Source organism: Salarias fasciatus, chromosome 14 (assembly GCF_902148845.1).
Source record: "Salarias fasciatus chromosome 14, fSalaFa1.1, whole genome shotgun sequence".
Lineage (NCBI taxonomy): Eukaryota > Metazoa > Chordata > Actinopteri > Blenniiformes > Blenniidae > Salarias > Salarias fasciatus.
In genome coordinates, this window is record NC_043758.1 from 28,082,902 (window position 1) to 28,107,778 (window position 24,877).

At 43.0% G+C, this 24,877-nt stretch overlaps 1 protein-coding gene across 4 annotated transcripts in view; it reads right to left on the bottom strand.

Moving 5' to 3' along the window:
- Positions 1-3,706: 3,706 nt before the first annotated feature.
- Positions 3,707-24,877, bottom strand: part of LOC115401173 (unconventional myosin-Ic) — a 56,529-nt gene continuing 35,358 nt past the window's right edge. For 2 of the 4 annotated variants that reach the window (XM_030109375.1, XM_030109378.1), the window contains exons 2-32: positions 21,214-21,369; positions 20,997-21,112; positions 18,982-19,180; positions 18,629-18,709; positions 18,104-18,283; positions 17,014-17,112; positions 16,668-16,778; positions 15,559-15,630; positions 15,294-15,413; positions 13,981-14,054; positions 13,783-13,888; positions 12,177-12,257; positions 11,871-11,962; positions 11,255-11,349; positions 10,926-10,972; positions 10,756-10,836; positions 10,303-10,408; positions 8,669-8,786; positions 8,443-8,556; positions 8,286-8,362; positions 8,149-8,217; positions 7,979-8,063; positions 7,111-7,270; positions 6,921-7,004; positions 6,744-6,837; positions 6,617-6,672; positions 6,399-6,534; positions 5,355-5,425; positions 5,145-5,242; positions 4,735-4,834; positions 3,707-3,946 (exon numbers count right to left, since the gene is read on the bottom strand). In XM_030109375.1, the coding sequence (XP_029965235.1) occupies positions 3,920-3,946; positions 4,735-4,834; positions 5,145-5,242; positions 5,355-5,425; positions 6,399-6,534; positions 6,617-6,672; positions 6,744-6,837; positions 6,921-7,004; positions 7,111-7,270; positions 7,979-8,063; positions 8,149-8,217; positions 8,286-8,362; positions 8,443-8,556; positions 8,669-8,786; positions 10,303-10,408; positions 10,756-10,836; positions 10,926-10,972; positions 11,255-11,349; positions 11,871-11,962; positions 12,177-12,257; positions 13,783-13,888; positions 13,981-14,054; positions 15,294-15,413; positions 15,559-15,630; positions 16,668-16,778; positions 17,014-17,112; positions 18,104-18,283; positions 18,629-18,709; positions 18,982-19,180; positions 20,997-21,112; positions 21,214-21,369 (3,105 nt within the window). In that variant the 3' untranslated portion in view covers positions 3,707-3,919. The remainder of the gene's footprint in view (positions 3,947-4,734; positions 4,835-5,144; positions 5,243-5,354; positions 5,426-6,398; positions 6,535-6,616; positions 6,673-6,743; positions 6,838-6,920; positions 7,005-7,110; positions 7,271-7,978; positions 8,064-8,148; positions 8,218-8,285; positions 8,363-8,442; positions 8,557-8,668; positions 8,787-10,302; positions 10,409-10,755; positions 10,837-10,925; positions 10,973-11,254; positions 11,350-11,870; positions 11,963-12,176; positions 12,258-13,782; positions 13,889-13,980; positions 14,055-15,293; positions 15,414-15,558; positions 15,631-16,667; positions 16,779-17,013; positions 17,113-18,103; positions 18,284-18,628; positions 18,710-18,981; positions 19,181-20,996; positions 21,113-21,213; positions 21,370-24,877) is intronic. The other 2 variants (XM_030109377.1, XM_030109376.1) reach the window with 1 other exon arrangement.

Here is a 24,877-nt window from a genome sequence, read left to right on the forward strand (position 1 = left end):
GGCTGAGACATGCACAGCAAGAAAGGAGAGAGCCTTCAATCTGTTTATCTCCACACGAGCGGAACTACAGTTTTTATGGTAGTCAGAAATTATTTAATACAACAATAGCAATTGGAGTCAAACGTGAACTAAACCAATAATGACATGAGCCATATGTTTTGTATCAAAGTCCGTTTCTTTGTGATGTGCAATTTTTGCACAAGATGTTCTGTACATGTAGCTGTGTTATCAGGAGGACCCAGAATAGCACGTGTCTGTATGACCTCTCTTCATTTGGGTTGACCTGCTGAACTATGCAGAGGATGCAGTGATCTCTTCAGGAGCCTGTCCTCACGTCTGGAGATGGAGAGGCTCACTTCTTTGCTCTTGCAGATCAGTGTTGTTGATCACACACTTTATGGATTCAATGACGGCTTATGTGTCCAATGCATGAGCTTCCAAAATAAGTTCCGTTCAAGGAATCTCCCCTTAGGGTGAACAGCAATGACAGTACGGCCCTTGTTTTCTTGACGTCAGAAGATTTACTGTTGTGGTGAAACTGCTCCGTTTCTGTGATCATCCTCCTCCAATAATATATACCAACTCTAAACTGCCTGCAAGTGTGAATGAGGATGTTTGGACTGACTTTACTTACTGTTGGCCAAGATCAGGACCAGGAATTAGATAAAGTGCCCTGGAAGATGGATGGGCACGCCCAAAGAGCAGCTCCACTAGCACATTTATTTCCTTTTCATGAAATACTGCAAATCAAGAGAAGTAATGACGAGTTGAGGGGGCATTCCCCGCCACCGTGGCAGCTCCGCCGCCGCTGCAACAAGCCTCACTTGGTGTGAAATGTTCAAGGAACAAGCAGACCTGGATCAATACACAATGTTGTCCGAAAGTGACCTCGCTCAAAGTGCTTCACCTCTCGGAGACTCCTAAAATCACTTCAGATAAATCCACAGAAGTACCTGCTCAGCAAACACACACACACACACGGAGTGTGTGAGCGTGTCTCGCTCATTATTACCATCGGAAATGTTCTGTTCTTAAGATTACATTACAAACAGTGTGGGGAAAAGACTCATTTCAGTGAAGTAAAACAACAGCAACAAATCCAATAACACCACTGCAGGCAAATATTTTGCTGACTCAACATGTCTGCCATTTGAAATCTGGCAGATTTCCCAGAATTATTTGGACTTGTTTAGATTCTTTCCAGCAAAAAAAATAAATAAAATTATCTGTAACATTGTCATATGAATTTCAAAGTGCTCTCTGGTACGTCATGATTCCACATGAAGATGAACGTGAAGAATATAAAACAAAATAAATAGAGGCTCTGAAGAAAGTTATTTTTTTACTTTTTATTAATTTTTTTTTTCAAATCTTAGGTATCTTATTTACTTAGTGTGTTGGCATAATTATACATTGGTTTGGTGCGTACAGTAAGTCAGGGCTGACAGAGGAGTGCGTTACTTGGTTTGAACAAAGCTTAAACAACAGAGAGAGGTTAGAAGTGATGGAACGGAGGCGTCGCTCTCCCAATGCTATCCAACAAAAAGGCACATGAAAGCTAAAAGCTCTGCGTGTCCGTGAACGTCTCACGCCATCAAACCGCACCTCCATCTTTCATTTATAACTCAGTCTGTACATCGGAAAACGAAACATTCAACACAATCAATCCAGAACAAATGATCTTTGGCTGATGCTGGCGTGAGCACAAGAGGGCACGAAAAGAAAAAAAAGGAAAAAAAGCACTCGGAAACATTTCGGAGCTCCTCTCAAAAGTTTTTTGGGGCATTTCTCTTGACAAACTTTGGTCTCATCCGCAGGCGTGAAGGAGAGCTGGAGGTCAGAGGTCGCACAGATAAAGGCCTTGAAGGTAGAACATAAAGCATTGCAAAGTGTAAAAACTCCAAAAACACTGACTTTTCTTTCCAACTAAATTTTGTTTTGATTTGATCACTTTCACAACTTAATGCAACATTTCAGAGAGCTAGTTTAGCATCAAAGCCACGCTATGATGGTGAAAATACCTAAAATTGCACTTATTTTCTTTTGAAATAGCTCAACTTATTCCAGATTCATTAAAAGATTAAATCCCAACTTTTCTGTCATGCAGGCCCTACCTCTATGCATGACAACAAATGAAAATACTTAGAGTTTTCCTTAAAAAAGAAAAAAAAAATGTTTAGACCACAATTTACTGTTTGGACCTGCTAAAGATCAAACTGATCCGTTTTTCTCTCCCAGATTTAATAGAGTGTGACGCCCCAGATGACTGTAATACCACTTTTGAGCACTGGCTGGCAGTAATGAGTCAGGTTTTTCCAGAATTATTGCGTGATTAAAAATGTGCATTTGTGTTTCAAAAACACTTAGACAACACTCTCATTTGTAATTGGAGTTAAAACATCGAACAAGTTGAATTATAATTACCTTTTACTGTAGCTTTAACTGCAAATTCATTAGTGTCAAAAAATCTTCATGAAGTCGAAGAGGAAAAACAATGTTAGCCTCAAAGTAATTGTCTTTAACCATTTAGAACGATTGCAAGAAATTAAAAATAGAGATAATATTAATTTCTTTGCCGTTAGCAGGACGGCTGGGGAGAACGGTTGCCAGCAAAGAGCTTGTTGAGTTTACGATTAAATACAGCAGAGTCACATCCATCTGCTTTGTCTTTTCTTTTGCGGACTCACTTCGCCTTGTGGCGCAAAGTAGCACTGCAAGAATTCAACCTTAAGTTCATATGTTTGGTGAGTTTTGTTTTTTAACATTTAATGCTGAATAATTAGCATACTATGATGTAAAAATATGACAGACTGCTGGCGTCTTGTTTTGATAAGTTATGGTGGTTTGACTCCCTGCACCACCTTGTGGTACAAAATGGAATTACAGGAACAGGATAGGCCATGGTTCCTCAGTTAGCTTGTTAATCTAAGTAAAGCTACCTGACAAAGAACACATAGACACGATAACTGAACAGTCCAAAATCCTGCGCACGGTACCGTTAAAGCTGAATCCCAGAAACTTTTTGTTTTGGGATGTAAAGGTGTCAGACATTAAATAAGAAGGTTTGTTAGCTTGAGAAGATGTGAGCGAGTCTCACGTTCTTGGTCAGACGTAGCGATGGGACAGACTTCAGAAGACGCAGACGGACGTAGGAACGAGAAGCTGTTGGGTGGAAGAACGACGGCTTCGGATCTGCGCGTCACTCGGCTCAGCTGTGGAGCGTCATGGTGCTCAAAGAGCTCTCTGACTGTTCGCAGTTTCTCGGAGGGGAAAGGCACAAACTGCGTCACGTCCTCCGCCTTCACTCTTTTCTATTCTACGTACTTGGTTCCTTTCTTCACAGCCCACAGCTCCCCTCACAAACAGGACTGGGGAAACTTACTCAGTAGTCGCCGTTGATTTACTCGCCCCGCCTCCACACTGAGTCATTTTGAATTGCAAAAATAAAAAAAATTATACAGAGGCAAAAGAAAAAGCGAACCCTGACTCAAATCAACAAATACCACCTTTCTTCTTCTTCTCCTCCATTATTTCCTTGGTCATGTTCCCAGGTAAAGCACAATAAACACGCAGTGCCCCAAAAAATAAAACAAAAAACAAATGCACCAAAAATATCTGTTATTCCTTGGCCTCATATATAAAATCAGAATATTCAAACAGCAACAGTATTAATCCCAAAATATTATATATAAACATAAATATATCAATTAGTTTGCTGGATTTTTCTTTGTATTTTTTTTTGTGTGTTTTTTCTTTTCTTTCTTTTTTTTTTTTAATTGGAAGCACATGTCACACAGGTAGTGACAGCTGGCGTCTGATTGGCTTAGGCAGAGCGGGTCTGCGGTCGTGTGATTGGAGGATGGGAGTGGTCAGGGGAGTCCGGAGGGGGTCCGGAGCGGGTCGGGGGTCATTGTGGCCATCATCTGGAGTTGAGTCTGGGAGCCGTCTGGAGAAATAACAGAGAGGAGAAACAACAGAGGTAAACATCAGTGAAAAAAGGCACAAATCAACACTTTATATCACTTATTACTAAATGATGTTTGACAATCAGTCTGTGATGAAATAAAACAAAGAAAAGTGTTTTTTTGTTATCAAAAACAGACAAATTATTGAAATCCTATGTTAAATGAAGGCTGCTTTCCACTTTTTGGCCATTTAGTGCAGTGCAGCAACATCCTGTACTGTGACCTTCACTTCAACCGTTATTAGACATGTGGCCAGGTCGGGAGAAAAGTAGAGCAGTTCCCTTCAAAATGAGAAAGCATACAACAATATAGGGAAAAACACGTTACGCCAACCAAGAAAAAAAAAAGTTTTAGAAATTGGAAGACATTTTGAAACATTTATAGTAGCAGTTAAAAATGTATGTGTAGATTTTTTATTTTTACTGAATATGAAAGAAATTCATCAAAATTAGAAAAAAAAAAACCCAAACACTGAAATCTGTGTGATTTCAATTAGTTTATACATGAGAACTGAATGTGAATTGAATTCACAAAGGTGATATTAATGTGAATTGATTTCACCTCATAATCTTGCAGAATGTGTGTTTAAGTGGTTTAGTAAAACTTTAGCTCGTGTGTATTTTCTAAAGTTCACCATGTTCTCAGTACAGAAAAAAAAAAAAGATGATGAAGAGTTTAACCCCAGATTTTTGGCCTGGATCGTGTCATTTTGTTTCAAATGTTTTCTTTTGTGCTGAAGGAGGAAATGAGGCGGATTCTGTCTACTCACCACAGCCAAGTGTCCGTTCTTGGCCTTGGCCACCAGCAGTTCTGATCCGGGTGTGAAGTCGATGATCCCTTCCTTCCCGTGCCCTGCTGTAAACTTTATACTGCAGGGTTAAGAGAGGGGCAGTTAGTGGAGGGCAGTTCTGAACATGCATGAGTAGATTAACAGGGATTCAAGAAGGTTTCCGATGTTTCCTATTTTCAATTCAGAAGTATACCTGCAAAAAGTGTTGCTGACTAACAATTAATACACCATCATCTGCATACAGTGAGACTCATTTCTTATATACAGATATGAAGTGGACCTGTACGACTAAGAATGACGCTTCAATGGAGCTTTGATTGTTAAATTAAACTGTTCTGTAAGAGCATACATGACTAGCTGTAAAAAAAGGAAACAAACCGGTTTCTCACCTGCCCTGGTTGATGTTGATGCTGTTGACTTTGTCAGCACAGATGGCGACTTTGGTCAAAGTCTCGATGACGTGGTCGCTCTGCAGAACCACATCTCCCTGCGAGGACACACACACACACACACAGACACACACACACCAGGTCAAACTGGTCACTCATGTCGCTCTGCACCAGCAACACAAACAGAAAGTCCTTAAATAACGACTTTACCTTCTGCTTGTTGTCGTCACTGGGAACGTGCAGGACGAATACGCCATCGCTCAGGGAGCTCACCGAGATGCCTGCAGAGGAGACACATTCACAAAAAAAAAATGCAAAACTTCACAGTAAGAGGAGAAAGTGTCGAACGCCCACATCCTTGATCTCACTCACAAATCTGAAAGGTGAATAAAACCACATCGAACACGTCGCCTGTCTGTACAACAATCTTAAAATACATCCAAATCCCTCAAACTAAATTCAAAACAAGTTGGAACTTGACTCAGTGTTTGTTACACTTCATTTTGTTGTTTTTAGAGTGATTTTTTTTCTGAATACTATTCAGATTTTTTCATAATTTGTTTTGTTTTAGCTTCTTTTTCAAGTTTCCTCCTCTCTTAATATTGTACTGATATTAAACTTCAATGTTTTCATAAAATTTCTTTTTAAATGTTTGTGCTGCTTTATACGTATGGAAATGTATAAATATCATTAAAGTATATTCATTTTGTTGCTTTCAAAGCTCTCAAATATTTATGTTTTAGAATAAACGATGCCTGTTTTTACAAAAAAAAAACGTCTTTAAAGGTTTACAAGAGTTGCTTTATTTGGGTCTTTTTGCAATCTATCAGCTGCATCTTTAAAACTTTGGACAGATTTTTCACATGTGAACCAAAGGTTTCAGGCATATTTTTAAATTTGCAATTGTGACAACTTTGTCTTGTAGATCTGAAACATTTGAATATTATAGGATCCTGTTCTTTTTGTTTTATTTTGACTTCAATGCCAAAGTTTTATGAACAAAATGGAAAAAATGCATTCATGAATTCAGGTAATCAAAAAAGTGAAAGTAAATTAACATTTTTGTTAAATCAAACCCTTTCAGTTGCATACATTTTCTTAATGTTTAAACTGTAAGAATGTTTATTGCTTTTGTTTATTGTTGTTGCCATGAGCTTCCTGTTACTTCTGTCCTCACACAAACATTTAAGTTTTTTTCGAGTTTTTTTTCGAGTTTTTATCGAGTTAAATCAGGAAAATAAAGCCAGTCCGGACCTTTGAGCGCGGAGTAGTCGATGCGCTGCTTGAGTTTTCCCTCCTCTGCGATGACCACGGCGTTCCCGGTGAGCAGCAGCTGTCGCGGTCGGGCTTTGTAGCCCTTCCTGTCGTATTTGGTGACGGGAACGGCGTACTGCGGGGAGACGGCGAAAACCGACATGCTGACGACGCCCGACCAACAACACCGGTCCTCTCATCGACGTTTCTGCACTTACCTTCATCTTCTCGCTGCCCAGAGCTTGAGCCACCTTGGGGTTGATGTCCTCGCCGTCTGAGGACAGAGTAACAGCGTTAATTCTCCTGAAATGTACCACAATGAGCGTAATGAAGCGTCAATCTCACTGAGCCTGGTGCTGACGAAGAGTTTGGGCACGCTCTGCGGGTAGTTGTCCTTCTTGTCCTTGAAGATCTCGCTGGCGACCACCTTCTGCTCCATCTGTTCCCACAGGTTTGGAGCACAGTGAGACAAAGCGACGGAGGCCGGCGGTGAGGGGGCGGAGACAGCGAGGCGGCCTTTACCTGGTGCTTCCACTCCGGGCTGATCTTCTTACAGTACTTCCACACCATGTTCTGCATGCACAGCTTGCGGAGATGCTCGGACGCCTGAGGAGGCGAGACGCTCACGTCACTCTATGCTGAATTCACAGAATTCTTCACAGAATAATCTATGCAGGATTCTGTGAAGGATAGAAAATAGTCCGTCCCCCACCTCGGTGAGCGCGGCCGGGGGCGTGGGCCAGCTCTTATCCAGGACGTTCTTCGGCAGATTCCTGTGCAGGTTCATGAGGAAAGAGTATCGCACGTAATCCAGGAAGTACTCGTTCTCCGGGCAGCGCTCCTTATGGCGATAGATGAAGCCTTTGATAAACCTGAGGGGGGGAAAGAGGAATGGAGAGCACAGTCAGATAATCTTTACATTGAGTGTAGGTGTTCTGTGGACATTTGGAAGGTTGCATAGCGGCGTCATCTCGGGCAAAGTTGCAGAGTGAGCAGCTCAGACTCTCCGGGCCTCTTCACACATCTCAGCGTGTGTGTGTGTGCCGGAAGAGCTGAAAGGATCTGCTGGATGAAGATAAAAACTGGATCCTTTATCCCACTGAAGGCTGCATGATATCAGATAATCATGTCAGGCTTTTGTGCGGTGTTACAGTGATGAGGAGTTCCTCAGAAGGGAAGCATTTCATTGTTCTTGGCCATTTTTGCTTGCATTTTATACTTTTAGCTTTAAAACAGTGACACACCAGAAAACATTTCAATTAGCCACTTTTTTCGCTGTGTTTTTTTTCCTATTTATAATTCTGTAATTTTGATTGAGGTACAGTGAATGTTAATCATTGCAGTGTATTCAGTCTTCTATACTCTATATGCTGAATATGTTGAGATGGACATGGAATAATAAATGCCTCTTGGTTATATTCAATGAAGGTATATTATACATATACGTATAGCTGAAATATATTCATTTTCCTCCTCAGGACCCACTTTTTGGAAAAACTTACAGTCCAGGAAATACTGTTCCAACAATAAAAATACAGTATGCGTTCTCTTGGTGTGTTGAGCCCTCTGCTGGCTGGTACCTGCGGATGGTGTTAGCCGCCTGCCGTCTGCGCTGGGCTCTCCTCCGGGCGAGGATGCCTCTCCACCAGGCCTGGATGGTGATTACTGCCCAGCGGAGAGAATCATCACTTCATTAGATTCAAAGTGCTTCAGTTTAATCTAATTGAGTTTTCTGAACGAACAGTCTCACCTGCTGACCGGAGCTTTTTGTATTTGGTCCTCTGGATGTATCCTTTCCATCCCGCCTGCAGCTTGGTGGCTGCACAGGAGAAACTCTTAAAACCTGCTGCTTTATTAAATATATAAGACGGAAAGAACTTGTCTCACCCAGACTGTGTTTCCTGGTCTCCAGAGCGTCCTCGGTGGCAAACAGAGTCTTTGGGAAGCGGATGAAGATTTTGGATCTGTACAACGGAGAGGAGAGTCCCAGTGAGGCTGCGATCCGTCAGATCGGTGAGCTGGTTTGTCCAGCGCTGCTGCTCACCTGCCCATTTTATACTCCTCAGGTTTGTATCCCATGTGTTTCACCAGAGTGGACACTCCCTCCGCCAGCCTCCCCTGCCAGTTAGGCCACGTCTCCGGACACAGGGACTTATACCTGCAGGAAAACACCAAGGGGGGAAAAAAAAAAGCTCAAGTACAGGAAAGAAAATAAAAAAACATCCTGAGGATGAAATCATCCCAACATGCTGGACTGTGAGTGCGATCACCTCTGGAGGAAGACCTCGTAGCGCCGCCTGTAGGCGAAGCCGGCTCTCCTCACCCGCAGGTTCTCCATCAGGCCCAGGTACTTCACCTGGTGGCGGATCAGAACGTCGTCGAACCGCCCTGGGGGGAGGGGGGAGGGGGGGCAGAATGAGCCAGAACAAACCAGTTAATGCTAAGCAGCGGCAGTGGGAGTGACCGAGGACAGAGACTCAGTGTGACTCACACAGAGGGCCGAGTGTGACACAGAGACAAAGACACACACACACACACTCATGGTTTATGGAGGAATTATAAAAAATAATCAGATTTATATAATTCTGATGTTATTAAAGGAGCTGACAACTAACAGCAACCTCAAACTGCTCAGTAAAGGAAGTAAATGTTAATCGTGAAAAGCTCAAAATATTAAATCTTGAGTATTTATATCCTAGATGTGACTGAAACATAAAAGTGTCATAAAAAAATACTTATTTTTAATACTTACAGATACACAGATTTGTCATTTAGACAGAAGTCTCACTGGCTGCTACTGCACAAGCATATTACCTCCAGGAGTATTTAGAACAGATGTAGTGCGAAGGAGCAGCGTTACAGAAAAGTGACACAGCACATTAAAATAATTCAAATTAAATTACAGTAAAGCTGCCCTATATTAGCAAAACATTCGATTTTAATGTTGAGTCTCATGTTTTAAAATGAATATTAAGTGAACATGTGCTTTTTCGTTGTCTTATTACATTTCGGACTTTGTGACCGGACAATGTGTGTGAATTAATTGAGTTTTCATTCATGCTTACAATTCTACAGTTTTGAATTTACAGAGAATATAATTACATGTGTAACATAATTTTTCACAGTACAGTCAGTGTTTTGCAACAAGTATATTGCAGTAATGATTAATCAGTGAGCTTGCAGAGTGATCATAAAAATGTTCTTGTGATTCAATCAACATGATGCTTTATTTTATAACCATAAATCATAAAAAAGCAAGATTTTGGTCATTATTATTACACTTTAAAACTGTTGTTATTCGTTAAACACCTCAAAAATCAGTTTTACTCACTTTAAACGTCTACAGCACATAAATTGGAAGGAATAGTAAAACTTTAAAAATATTGCCACTGTGTTCACACAAACAATATCTGAGCATAGTGAGTGTGTTTGGCTGCTTAAAATGAGGTGTTGTGTATCTGATCCAATCGATGACACCAGTAAGTGTTTTCTTATGTGGGTTCAGGACTCATCTAAACTCAAGGTTGTAACGGGAGTCAGAGTCTTCTGTTCATTGTCCTCAGTGAAGACGGAGTGTGTGCAGCAGTCACATGTCAGACAAACAATGCATTTAACCCAACAGCGCTCAGACGACTGCAAAATTCATAAATGATTAGCAAATGTTTACATGCAATTAGAAAAACTAAATGAGGAAGTCTGATGACCTGATCAGAGTCAGAAATCTGATGTGAGTTCATGAGATCTGGACGATCAGAGTTTGTTCCGATACTGCTCGTGGACGATCCGCCAAACCTGTCAGTCCCAAAACCTTTAGCGGATCATCCTTCACTGATCAGCCTGATCTGTGGGACGCTTCCTCTGGAGTTTGTGTGTGAGTCATGAGGTGAACAGAGAGGCTCTCTACCTGACTGCTTGGAGTCGTTGGGCTTGATGCATCGCACGTAGGACGGCTCCTTGGACATGAGGATCTCCATGAGCTTCGCCAGACTGGACTTGAACTGCGTGGCTGCCTGGAGGCGGCAGACACCGACACACACACACAGGAAGTGGGTTAAAACAGGAGTTAGGGATGGAAGCGGGGACGAAGCCGGTCAGTGAAGCGGAGCAGTGAAGAAACCGAAGAGCGAGAGAGCGGAGCGACTGATGATGATGATGATGAGCTGAGGGTGGGCGGGGCTACGTGGGTCCAGAACAGAGCGGGCAGTGTGGAGGACCCGGCCCGTCACGGGGCATTCCTCGCAGGGTGGGCGGCGGCAGAGAATCCCCCTCCGATCGGACCCGCCAACTCCAGAAACACACCGCTGTTTGTCTGGCTGTGGGAAAGAATGCTCCGCACGGCGGCGAGGGGCGCACTCACCGTGTCCGGCCGCTTCTTGTCACTCAGCTCCTCTCGGTCGAAGCACTGCGTCAGGATCTTGTTCTCAGACATGCACATCACCTACACACACACACACACAAACACACGGACAGGACATGTTTAACACACTGCAGAGATCTCCAGCCCCGCCTCAGATCAATGTCTCTCACCTCTTTCAGGTTTCTGAAGAGCAAGTCGTTGTTCTTGTCCAGAAAACCTGCGTGACAGAACCAAGACGTTAACGTCTCGTGTGTGTGTGTGTGTGTGCGTGGTCGATGCCGCTGCTTAACGTCACCAGAAACATCACACTTTAACACCTCGACGGCTTTCAATAAAGGAATAACTGCCAGTAACATAGTGATTTAGGCAAAACCTGCCAACAATGTGTTAAAATCGTAAACTGTCAGAGTTCTGCTCAGTTTGGATCCTCAATAAATCCATATTATAACCTATTATAACATATTATAAATTAAAGTCTTGCTACTTTATCAACACACACCGTTGACGTTGTAGTTGACCTCTCCAGCGTAGTGCAGCAGCCTGAACTCCTCTCGGCCCATCACCTTCCGGGTCTTTGGATCTGCCAGCTTGTGACTGTAAGAAACACACACTATTAGTGGAAAGACTGGACACACACACACACACACACACACACACACACACACACAGTCTTGTATTTCTATCCTTGTGGGGACCTTCCATTGACTCCCATTCATGTCTAGCCCCTAACCCTGACCCTTACCCTAACCCTAACCCACACCACAACAAAGCCTAACCCTAAAGAAATGTTTTTGCACTTTTACTTTTTTCAGTAACAACAACATGGTCAAGAAAACACTGTTTCTCCTACTTAGGACCGGAAAAAGGTCCCCACAAGGCACGTCGTTCCACGTTTTGCTATCCTTGTGGGGACATTTGGCCCCGACAAGGATAGAAATACGAGAACACACACACACACACACACACACACACACACACACACACACACACACACACACACACACACACACACACACACACACACACACACACACACACACACACACACAGGAGGTGATGATCTGGCACCACAGACAGTCTGAGGTGCAGACTGAGGAGGAAACAGTGAAACTGACGTGACAAAGTGCGGGTGTCCTCCCACGGTGCTCTCCAGCTTCTCCAGGAAGGTGAAATCGCTGGCGTCCCCGGGTCGAAGACACTCCTCATCCTGTCAGAGGACAGATCAAATCACCACTAAGAATCTGATATTCTGAAGCACATTTTATCTTTTTTTTTTTTTTTTTTTTTTTTGCGGGGGAGACATTAATTTTGCTTTGCTTGCTTCTGATGTGGCTACAAGTCCTTCAAATCCTCAGTAAATGCTGTTCCAGCTGATTTCTGCTTTATTTGCTGCGAGTGAACAGAGTGTGCGTGTCTCTCACCAGGATGGAGATGATGCCTTTGAACTTCTCCTCCACCAGGTCGCAGATGATCTTGTTGTTGAAGTATTGAACCGGTTCCCACTGTGGACACACAGACGACACTCAGATCAGATCAGATCAGATCAGGTCAGATCAGATCCATCCACTCTCACTTTAACACACATTCAACAATCTGCAGTCTTCATTGAACACACAAAAGGAGGGATTTCAGTTTAACTACGGAAAACCTTAACATGTACAGATTAAGGCTGCACGACAAACAATAAACATGAAATAACCATTTGATCAAAGTAGAAACACTTATAGAAATTAATGTTTTGAGATTTGCTTCAATAAATTTTTAATCAGCTGTAACTGTATATAAGTCGCTTTTCTGTTTTGAGTTTGAGAGCCTGAATGCATCATGTGTGGAAACATCATTGATCACAGTTCAGTCTTTGGTCACATTTATATCGTGCTTGTTGATGATAAGTTTGTGATATATTTTGCAAATTTTATTTAAAAAAAAAAAAGCCTACATGGAATTTTTTTGTCTTGAATGTACAATTCAAAAATGTACTAACAGTATTAATATTTTTTTAATAAAAATAAAAAACTCAAAAAGTGAATGCAGGGTTCAGAGTTTAAATTACAACAACACACAATCAAAAACTTCAAACTGTAAACTGAGAATATTCTATTGGCACCAGAGCTGCTAAACATCACAAATGTGTTGTCATGGCAACACCCATGTGCTTAATATACATGCCATAGAAGAGAAGTGATATTTCCATGCAGTGTGCATTCATGCGTGTCAACATAATGAGCTAATCAGATGGAGGTAGATGTAAAGATCTGAAGTACCAGAGCTCCATCACATCTGGTGCAAATCAGACAAAAAAAAAACTTTCTCTAAAAGCACAGCTTCCATGTTTTTCCACGTTCATCTGAGGTGGTGCAACATTGTGAATAAGACCAATGAGGGAAAAACTCTGTTGAGTCTGTGTTAATTTAGGTCACAACACGAGCCAAACAACTAAAAAACAATAGTCCAGAACATATAATAATGTTAGACTCCTAGTGTAGCTGCTCCAATCTGACAGCAAACAAAACAACAACATTTCCCTGCATGTGGAAGCAGCTGCAGTCCGCCACCGCCGCTCCACCGGAGCATCAATCATGAGCAGAATTACAGGAATCCCCGCCGGCAGACACGCCACTCGCCCACTCGCATGTGGACGCACACCGTGAACACAGATCTGCACCATGCGGGGTTTAGTCAGCTTCAACCGCCTCAGAATGTCCCAGAAGTTCTGGCCCCCAGAGTCCCCGCATAAAGGGCCCTTTGAGAGGTGAGAGCGAGTGTCTCCCACGACCTGATCGCTCCGAACGGACTCAGATCGGACCCAAACACAACAGGAGTCTTGTTCCAGAGAAACACAAATAAACAACAAGATAGGCCGGGTTTTTTTAAAAAAAGAAAAATAATCCTGAATCACAACAAAAGAGGAGAATTCTCACTCTTCACCCATGAACTCCAATAAAATGACCAGATCACAGACCAGGACGAGGTTAACACATGAAAAGCATCCATAGAGATAAGAAGGTGGAGCTGTTAGTTTCTGACCGTGATGCCCTCGGCTTCGTACTCGTCCTGCTCAGATTTGAGCGTGAGCTCGATGAAGAGCTGCTGCAGCTTCTCGTTACAGTAGTTGATGCAGAACTGCTCAAAGCTGAAAAACAACAACAACAGCAACACAAACAATTAGATTTTGCTTTTCCAAAAGTCTTCTCTATACATTTCTTAAACCTGTTCCATGTTCACCTGTTGTTCTGGAAGACCTCAAAGCCGTAGATGTCCAGCAGGCCGATGACCGAGTAACTCTTCTGGGAGTCATCCTTTAATGAAGCACAGACACAAATGTCCAGGTAGAATAGAGTTACAAAAAGTACTTGTATGAAGTTCAAGACGAGCACAGATTACAATGTTTTAGACGTTACTGAGCTGTGGCCACAAGGTGGAGCTGTGCTCTCACACACAGAGGACACACTCTGTGAGGTGACATGAATACTTCAGTACACTACCAAAATAGGGAGAAAAAAAAGAAGTCTTCATTAAGTATTAAGTTTTATTTCTCCTCCTTTCCAATCATATCATTATTTTTTATTTACTAATATTATGATAATGACATATAGCCTACATAATTGTACTACATACATATGTTTATTATTGTTTATGTTTCGTTTATGCTTATTTGATAGATTATCAATACATTCATATTTATTCCTCTTTTATGGTTTAATTGGTGCTTTTGATCTATAGTCACATATTTATATCCTGGATTAGGATTAGTGGTAAACCTATGAAAAATTCAAAAACAAGACTGGTGCTTCACTTTTAGCCACAACAGGAGCTTTTTTTTCTTCTTCTTTTTTTTTTTTTTGTATTAACAATTCAGTTCTGTTTCATCGGTTGAATTAAGCAATCTTTCCCATTTTTTATGTGCGTTAATGTCCAAAACGATCAAAAACAGAAACAAAAAGATGACTTTTCTGAATGTTTTTGTCTCCTTGAGGTGAACATTAGTCTGTTCCCACATGATGCAACAAATCTGAATAAAGCTTATTGTCAACGCATTGCCTGTCAATTCCAGTTAGCGGTGAGATTAGAACTAAATGGTGGAAATGTGCAAAAACGCTTCAAGATGTTGTTATCCTAATCCACCTGTTACACTATTGATAGTTTTGTCTTTTCATCAACAACACTAGCTCCTGAAATTGTCATCATGAATACGGTAAATATTCTTCTTCTGGAGAAAACCAAAAAAAACAAAACAATTCTAAGCTTTCTGAAATTTAGAGATGTTTCAAAACTCAGTCTGTCTTTTTATGCAGGCAGATCAGAAATGAGCATTTATATCATGTTCCTGAACTGAATGGCGTTACTGTCAGAATGTCCTCGGAAACGGCTGCTCTTCATATAGAAACACCAAAAAAAAAAAAAAAAAAAAAGCAACTCACTGCACCACCTTGTGGGACAGAGTGGTATTGCCAGAAGAATTTGGAGGTAGATCGCTTAACTTCGGTAGCTTTCAATATGACTGTGTGCAGCGTGTGTGTGTGTGTGTGTGTGTGTACCTTATACGCCAACGAAGTGTTGATCTTGTTCACCAGCCAGGTGAAGGTGCGTCCGTACACCGCCTTGGACAGAGCATCCCGAGCCGATGACGCCTGCTCGAGGTTCAACGGGCTCATTAGCTAACACACACACACACACACACACACACAGGAAGGTGAGGGGAGGACAGCGTTAGTCGAGGGGCCACAGCAGACATGACGCAGACAGGAAAACTTTGTATACGGCAGCTTATCGCACAATCGGAGTGTGTGTGTCCAAACTCACCTCCTCTCCCTTGGCGATAATCTTCTTGTGTGTGAGTGCCTCCGTCAGCACGCTCCCATTCACTCCTAACAACTGGGAGAGCACAACATCATTAGCTCGCGGCCACAAATAAACACTCGGCCCGCAGAGACGTCACCCCGCCGTCTGGATCGGACCTGACTGAAACACAACTACAAGACCGACGGACGGGGAAATAACGGAGGCCTTCTCACTGCAGTGCAGACTTTTCAATGGGACATATAAAGTGACTGAATTAAACTCAGAAGACAGTGACTCCCTATGAAATCCTACATATGTAGCTGAGGAAATATGAGAAGATACAGTTACATACTGAAAACAAAAGCTACAATCAGTAGGATTATGTAGTTTAAAAATTTACCTAAATGAATCTATAGTTTGTGATTTAATTGTACGGAGCTGAAATTTAGACAAAAGTTTCACATAAACTTTTAAAACTCCTAAAATCGGGAAATAAATGATTAGAACTAAAGCTAAATCTGAAGGATCAAATGGACAGAAATACCCGAGTAATGCTATAATTACTGACAATTGCTACTGACTTATAGCTAATTTAGCTAAAATTAGCAGAAAAGTGACTGAAAGTTTGATAAAATTAGTGGATAAATCCCAAATGTTCCATTTAAACAAAAGCAATGGATTAAAAAATGGAACAAACAGTCAATAAAATGTGACACTTGAAGAACAAAGACTGATATTTTGGCTGTTTTTAGTTTGTTGGCATTATTTTGTTTTGTTACCATTTGTCCTTTTAAGGACTGTGTTTAACGACATCTTCAAGTGAAAAAGGAAGACTTCTTTTGGGGGTTCGTTTACATGACAGCAGTACTGACAGTCATGGAAAATGCAACTTTTTGGAAACATTTCCACTCTGTTTTCATGTGAACACAAAAAAACTAAACTTTTCTAAAACGCTACGGCAAAAAACACGTGTTATTACACTGTAATAACAATCCAACTTCGTCATCTGTCCACACTAATGTCTGTGTTCTCCCGTTGTTAATGTTTATAGTGTATTGTTCTCTGTGCAGGTAGTTTTATTACATCAACAGCCAACTTTGAGCTGAGCTGTGTGTTTCTGCTCCTCTTACCCTGGCCAGGTACTTTATCTGCGTGTCGGAGGTGATGCAGGCCGTGCCATCCTCGCCGCCGTACTGCACGTTGCCCAGGTGGAGCACGCTGGCAATTATGTTCAGCAGCTCCTAACATGGAGGGAGGAAACCAGCCGGAAGGTTATGATGGGGAAACGATAAAAGGCAGGAGGAGAACAAAGGTGAAAAGATGAGAAGCTCCGACTCGATAAGATAGCAGCGATGTTATCTTTATGGGACCGTAAAAAAGGTGGATTAAAAAGTGGGTGAAGATTTCATGCCCGGTTCTGGAGAATCACAGCAGTCAGAGCTGAGGGGAGCGCCCCGCCCACGCTGCTGCGCTCACCTCCACGTCGTCCTCGTTGAAGCCGATGACAGACAGGGCCTTCCTCACCACCTTCCAGTCGCTGCGGTCGTTGATGGAGCTCACTTTGGGGCAGTTTCCCTGAAGAACGGCAGAGAAAACACACACACGCACACACACACACACAAACAAAGGGCTCATTCATCAAAGTCCTGCGCACAAAGTGCTGTTTACAGGTGATTCACACACCTACTTACATGTGGTGTAAACACCTCTTTAGAGGTGTGTGTGTGTGTGTGTGTGTGTGTGTGTGTGTGTGTGTGTGTGTGTGTGTGTGTGTGTGTGTGTGTGTGTGTGTTACAGCCTCCTAGAGCTGAGTTTTCCCTGAGGAACTGAGAACTAACAGTCTTTCACTGAGAGCATATTAACCAAAGGTCCCATTGGGACGTGCACGTACGCACGCACGTACGCATACATGCACTCACACGCACGCACACATGGGTGTGTATCTTCACGATGGCGTGATCCAGGAGTCTGAAACCAGACTTTCTTGGAAATTTCCACTAAATCAAAATAAAGTTTTGACTTTCAAACAATGACAGCACAGTTCCTAAAGGTCAAGATCAGAAGACAGTTTGGAAATATTCACCGAAATGCCTGAGAGCTTTCAGAACTTCAATGAAGAATTGGAGATATTTCATTATGTTTATTGTCATTTTAGATTTTGTAGTCAATATTGGTGATTTTAAGTGTTTTTTTTTCAATCAATTATCAAGGTTAAGCCATTTAATGATTTTAGCAGTTTTAACTGAAAATTGCACTAATTCCAGATATTTCTTCTTCTTCCAGCCATCCTAACTCAACTTTCTTTAGTCACGGCTTGCTGTTTCAGCTGTTGTATCTTTTGTTGCATATTAGCCAGTTTCACATGATTTTTTTTTAGCCATTTTGCCTTTTTCTTTTGGGCCTTTTCAGCAGTTTTTCTTTTTTCATGCTTTCACCCATGTTGTTCTCGCACTTTTTAAGCTGCCTCCATCTCCATGAGCTCCAGTGGCTGTTTCACCTTCAGCCACTAGTCGCCGATTCGTCCGTCGTCGTCTCTCGATCAGCGAACGAATCACAGCGGCCTCACCTTGACCAGGTACTGGTACTGCTGCGGGTTCCTCTCCAGGCCCAGGCGCCTCAGCAGGTCCTCCTCGCCGCCCTCGATCAGCTGGTAGAAGATGTGGAAGTTCCTCTCGCCGTGGTTCTGGTGGACCACGCGGGACTTCTCCAGGAGGTAGTTGATGATGTGTCCTCCCACCGGGGCGCCCTGCAGGCGGGGGGGTCGGGGAGGAGGGGGGCAGGAGGAGGAGGAGGAGGAGGACAGGGTGAGGCGGGGGTACTGAGGGGTCACCAAGCATGCGGGCGCCATGCAGAGTTTTGAACGGTGGGGAGACAAACTCATCAAGTTACTTTATTGAAATTTTTAAATCCTCGTTGCTCTTACCTTCTCACTGTACATCGATCAGACAGATTAAAGCCATCGTCATAGCAACCAGCTAACAGAACCTTTAGTTTTGTGAACATTACTGCATCTCATCAGCGGCGAGTCGCTGGACTGAAATGTGAAGGCGTGTTATTGAAAGGTGTTACGTGAAGGATCTGCCGGGCTCACCTTGAAGTCGAACTGAATGTCCATGTACTTTCCAAAACGGCTCGAGTTGTCGTTACGCAACGTCTTGGCATTACCGAAGGCCTGAAGGGAGAAGGAGATGAGAGGAGAGGAGAGAGAGTGGGAGAAAGAAAAAGAGAAGAGAGGAGAGGTTTGAGTAGGAGGAAACACACAATACCTTCTATAATAATCTACACACACACACTCACACACACCTGACTGAGATTACTACATGAACATCTTGTAATCTCCTTCCAAACAGAAACAATACAATCACGTCACACTAAATGAAATAATTAAATGAATTAATCTCATTAGAATGTTGATTTGCATCGAAGAGTTATAGCGGGTCTCACCTCCAGCACGGGGTTGGACTGCAGCAGGCGGTCTTTGACTGTCTGCACCTGATCGCTGGCCGGACAGGTGACGGCGTAGTACTGCAGGATCTTCTTGGACGCCTCCGTCTTCCCGGCGCCGCTCTCCCCCGAGATCAGGATGCACTGGTCCTTCCTCTCCGTCCTCATGGAGCGGTACGCGTTATCGGCCACAGCGTAGCTGCAGGGGGGGCAGAAGAGGAGAAGATCATCCCATCATTCCAACAAGACTGACCCCTTTTAATGAGAACCAGTCAGTTTATGCAACACATCTAGTAAAACACGGACTCTGTTCCACGGTTCTCATGCTCAGACTGTGGAAACTGTGTGAAGCCGTTCAGCAGCACCACTCCAGATGTCCTGCTCCTCCAGAAATGCTCTTCCTGGCTATAAGAAGACTCCGGCAGCTATAACTTCAAGAAGCAGGGAGGAAGCATCTCCATGTCCCGTTGTGTTTACATCAGCAGGAATTTTATTATTAGACATTAAAACCTTCTAACGGTTTGGCTACTAAAACTGTCTGGACTGTAAAGATTTTTAAGAATCCCAGTAAAACCCAAACTAGTTGAAGAAGAAAATAAAATGTAAAGCAGTAAACAGGGAGTGAATGACACTATAGACGTATGATTTTTCATTTTTCTAACAAGTTGAAGGCATACATGTGTAATAAGTACTTACAGTTGAAGCTGCTGTAAATATCTGAAGTGTTTTCAGACACTTTTCAGTTTTGTTTTGTTTTTGTTTCATCAGTTGTGTCCGTTTCTTTCATCCATTTTCATCACATAAAATAATCTTGATATGTGGTGATCTGGATGTAGTGTGTGTGTGTGTGTGTGTGTGTGTGTGTGTGCGCGTGTGCGTGCGTGCGTGTGTGTATGTGTCTGGGGGGGGGCTATGGAAAGACAAACTGAACAGCTTGTTTCAGTTACAGTCCGATCCATCAGGCTTGTGCCGCTATCAGCACTCACATGTTGTTTCAGCTTGTTTGGAAATCGTTCTGACACCAAAATCATTCCTGGAACATTTCAAAAAAAAAAAAAAAAAAAAAAAAAAAAAGAGCAGCCTGCTCATAGCTGGATGGTAGCGTAACCTGTGATCATGATGGAGGGACGAGGGGTCGCGTTCAGGTCAGAGGAATTCCCTCCCGAGGGAGGAAAATCTCTCGCCTGGTACCATCATTTGCTGACTTTTCCTTCCATCCCTCCCTCCTGCTCTCGCTCTCTGTCAGACCACATTTTTCTTTCCACTCGAAGGGAGTGAAAACTTTAGGCCATACGCTGTAGTGTCGAAGAGAAAAGTCACGAAAGATTCAGAAAATGTTTGGATGACTTCGCCGCCGGCGGTCATGAAGGAGCGGATTGTTCTGCCGATGACCTGCAGGGGATGCTGGGAGGATGAAACGAGGAATTCCCTGACCGTCCCTGTGGCAACCCTTCAAACAAACACCCGCTGACACACAGGACGACGGTCAGGCCGCGAGAGCATGACGTAACCTGTTGACTCTCCATGCAAATACTGCGAGTGTGACAGAAACATGCTGCTGTCGCCACAGAGCACACAGGCAGTTGTTTGAGCTGATGGGGAAATGTGTTACCCATGAATCATCGCTCCCGACTTACACTCAATCACACATTTGTACAACCGGGTTTGTTTTTCTCATGATGATTCCACAGACGACTTGCTTTCCTTCGCAGCAGATCGAACGACATGAGTGTTTCAGTCATTTATGGTCGCTCTGCAGTATTTCAGACCCATAGCGGAAATTCAAAGGATCAACGTTGTTGAAATTTTTAACAAATACAGAAATATTGGGAGGTCATCCAGGATTCTGATACATTAAATTAGAGGGCAGATAATATTTTATATTCCAATGTTGAATATTTTGCGCAACCTCTGGTGCAAAGGAAGTTTTCAGATCTGTGTAACTTTCAAACATGTACAGAAAGCTCTGAGTACAGCTAATACCTTTTCGGACTGAGCTCCTTCTGCATACTTACATGTGTGGTGACACCTCGTAGAAGTTGACCCCTCGGTATCGCTCCATGTGGTTCTTGGTGTAGATCTCAAGGTCTTTGTACGGGTTAACGGACACCAGCACCGAACCAATGTACGTCTGAAGAACAGGAAACACACAGTCAGGTGACATGACCACGAGGACCGACGCCGCAGAGTCCGTATCAGCGAAAGACAGTCAGCATCGGCGCCGTCACTCACGTAGATGAGGTTCTCTTTGAAGCGTTTGCGCAGGTTCTCGATGAAGGCTGCTTCGCTGGTGTAGTTCTCCAGCAGGACAAAGTCCTGCACCCCCACCCGGTCTCTGGCTGTCAGGGCCGACTCCATCATAGCCCGGACCCCGTCAGTGGCCACCACCTGGAGGGGACGACGGAGAAGACGGAGGAGGTGAAGCTTTGTGGGCGAACGGAGCGATGTCGTCAGCATACGGCGGCACTTCATCCATCACACTCTGCCTGTGCCGTGTTTCAGGAGCCAGACACTCTGCTTCCAGTGCACCTGATCCATCTTCACTTATTGCCTCCCCACAGGCAATAAAAAGCATAACGATGACGTTAAACACAGTTATTGCAAATAAAATAGGTGTTGCACTTTTTTCTTTTGAAAATTGCTGAAGGACAGTTTGGTGCATTTGAGTAAAGATGATACATCCCTTATTTAAAGTGTTTTGGTTAATATGGTACCTATAGGGACAGTGGCTCAGGTGATGGGGCAGGTAATCTAGTGCTTCCAATACTACAAGCAGCCTGTGGAAGAGATTGTTACCGTACCACAACACCAACAAAAAAACAATACGATCCTGAAACAGACAAAAAATCTCTCCTGCATATCCTTTGAAAACAAGGTGCACTTTCACCTACACATCTCACTATTACAAGGGTAAATTAAGCAATCAGTACAAAAACCTTTTTCTCACGCAAAATAATCTCATCGTTCCAAAATAAAAAGAAGACACTGCTCCACTCAGAAAAAACCTGATTTTAGTTGGTCTCCATTGGAATGTGCCTTGATCTCACTTCATTTTAAGCCCAATACTCTCACGGGAGCACAGAAAATACTTTTAAATCTCATACACTGAGAACAGGAAGAGCATAATTCAAACCTATTGAAATAATAAACTGCATGTGGTGCTAATATTTGGAGTTACACTCCTTCCAAAATGTCAAGTGAAATCATTTATCCTCAGATGTCTTCAAGTGTCTTGTTTTTCCGGATCAAAAGTAGAATACTAAATTCTGTGGATCAGATGTGCTTAGAGACACGAAGATGTTGAAGAACCAAGTCTTACAATGCACAAACAATTCTCCCGAGTGTCTGTTTTCACACAAACGCGCACTTCTAGGACATGGAGAACTTGTCGAGTCCCCCTCACTGATTTCCATTTCTAACGCCAAGAAGCTGGTTGAAGTCTCAGAGGAAGTCACAGACTTCACATGGATTCAAACACAAACAACACACAAAGAAGAGATTCACTGCTGGTGCGTCTCGAAAACTTCCTGAGCAGATCCCAACAACCAGATGTGTCTGATTGAGGAACGATTATCGCTTCAACCAAACTGCCACGACACAAAACCCGACAATTTTCGCATTAGACACTTACATTCTGAAGTTCGTCGACGCGATTGGTCAGGAGCCTGTTTCCTAAGATACAAGCCTGAGTTTTGCGCATGAGATTCCGGATGTCACTGACGTCCATCTTTGAGACGTTCAGAGTTGGATTCAGCTAAAAACCGGTGTGAGTCTGAGAGTAGCGGCGAGCGACAGGCTGAGTAAGAACAGGGACACACAACACGCAGGCACACACAATAACACACTCCGAAGTACAGCAGGTGTTGTTGTGTTGCGCAGCATCGCAGACTTCATCCCTCAGGAGGCCGCCAAGAGAAATGGAGGAGACGGAGAGAACATATTAATTAGCGCGAGGTGAGACGAGAGGGAAAACCACGGCGGGGGTGATGGACGCCGGGCTACGGCTCCATTTAAACTGGAAAGTTGACGATACTCCCTGAAATTCCACATGGCAGCGCCCTCAACACAACACTGAGCGCATTAAATCACTGCAGACACACACACACGGCATCTTGTTCAAGTTTCACTCAAGTATGCATGAATATGTCTGATCCCGGCTTTGAGAGGAGGGCTGGGAGCGTCGGAGGGGAGGAACCGCCCGATGCTGCCGTGGACCGTCGTCTCGCTGTCCAGAGAAACACTTCAGGGGCAAACAAAGCCAGGACCACAGCAGGTTCCCATAAACCAAATAACCTCAGCTGGCAGCGCCTGTCATGTTTACGCTCTTTAATTAACTGCACCGCCCCTGTACTTTAATCTTTACAACCTTCTGGAGGAGGCGAAGGCCGCGGCGGCCGGGAGACCGTCAGGGCCGACTCGCTTCTCGGCTTTATGCTCTGGTTGTGACTCAGTTTCACCGATGCCCCCTTTTTTAACTTCTTAATCCAAGCTATAAAATACCAGTCAGCGTGTTTGTGTGTGTGTGTGTGTGTGTGTGTGTGTGTGTGTGTGTGTGTGTGTGTGTGTGTGTGCGCGCGCGCGCGCGCACGCACATGTCCTCACAAGGACACGACACTGGCACCGTCCCAAAGAGAGGGAGAGTTGATTTAATCCTTTTACAGGACGTAGGTTTTTTTATTATTGGACTTTAAAGACCCTGCAATCTAAAATGCTCACATTAAACTAGATGTGAAAAGAAATTTCTAATATTAGTTTTTATTACACACAGGCTGCACTGGAAGACAAATTTTTCCATGCTGGAATACAGTAAATGCAGATTTAATGCGAAACGTGTAGAAATACAGTGAAAAAGATGCTGCAGGACTGATATAACTGAACTAAGTAGGAGAGATGCTCGGTTTGAGGTTTAAATGTGACAGGGAGCTTCGGCCTGCACACATATCAGTGGAGTAACATGGAAACAAATATGCTGACACACGAGCGACACGTCACCACATTAGTTATTACGTCCTGGCTATTAACTCCAAACCAAAGTCCGAACTTTAACATTAAGTCATAAATTCAGACAATTACAAAATAAGCATGAGCTAAAATCAAGTTATTGATTAAGCTACAGAGTGCAAATCAAGATCCGAACAATTAACATAATCCAAGATAAGTCTTGCTTTAAGAGCAGCACAGATTAAAAAACGAGGTCCAAATAGAGTCGCTCCTCAACCCTCTGAAGAACAAATGTCAAACCTGCAAATGCTAAATAAGGCAAAGACTAAAATCAAAACGAGAAAGAAAAAAAATCTCAGAAAAGTATACAGACCAACAAACTCTGAATTAAATCCCAAACATGTTTATTAAAAGCAAAAAAATCTACAAGGCCAGGTAAGTTCCCAATCAACAAAAAAAGGTGCTAATTTGATTCCTCTTCAAGATGAATAAGTCTGAGATCAAATAAAGAAAGAAAACTCTGAAGCTCAGTCACAAAGTAAGACGAAGCAAGAAGAAGACTAAAGTCAAATTCTACAGGTCATGTTTGAAGGAGCACTTAAGGAGTAAAACTTCAGGCGTTAGCCATAATTTCTTAGATCTGGTATCAGTTCTGTTTATACAGTCATCCAGAGAAAAACAAATTGTGCCTTATAAAAACTGACGTGATAAATTCTGATGGTTTATTGCTTCAGGATCGTAAAAAGAACCAACATAAACACATGTCCTAGTTTCAGGCTTAAAAAAAGTGAAGAAACGAGTTAAAAGATTATTGAAGTGATGAGACTCTTGCTATTAGTTTGTTTGTTGCTTGCGTGATTCTGTATGTATGGTAACTGTATCCCTCCTCTCTGCTCTCACCATGAGCTCTGGTGACCTATTGTTTCACACATCTCTATGTAAAGCAAACACACTG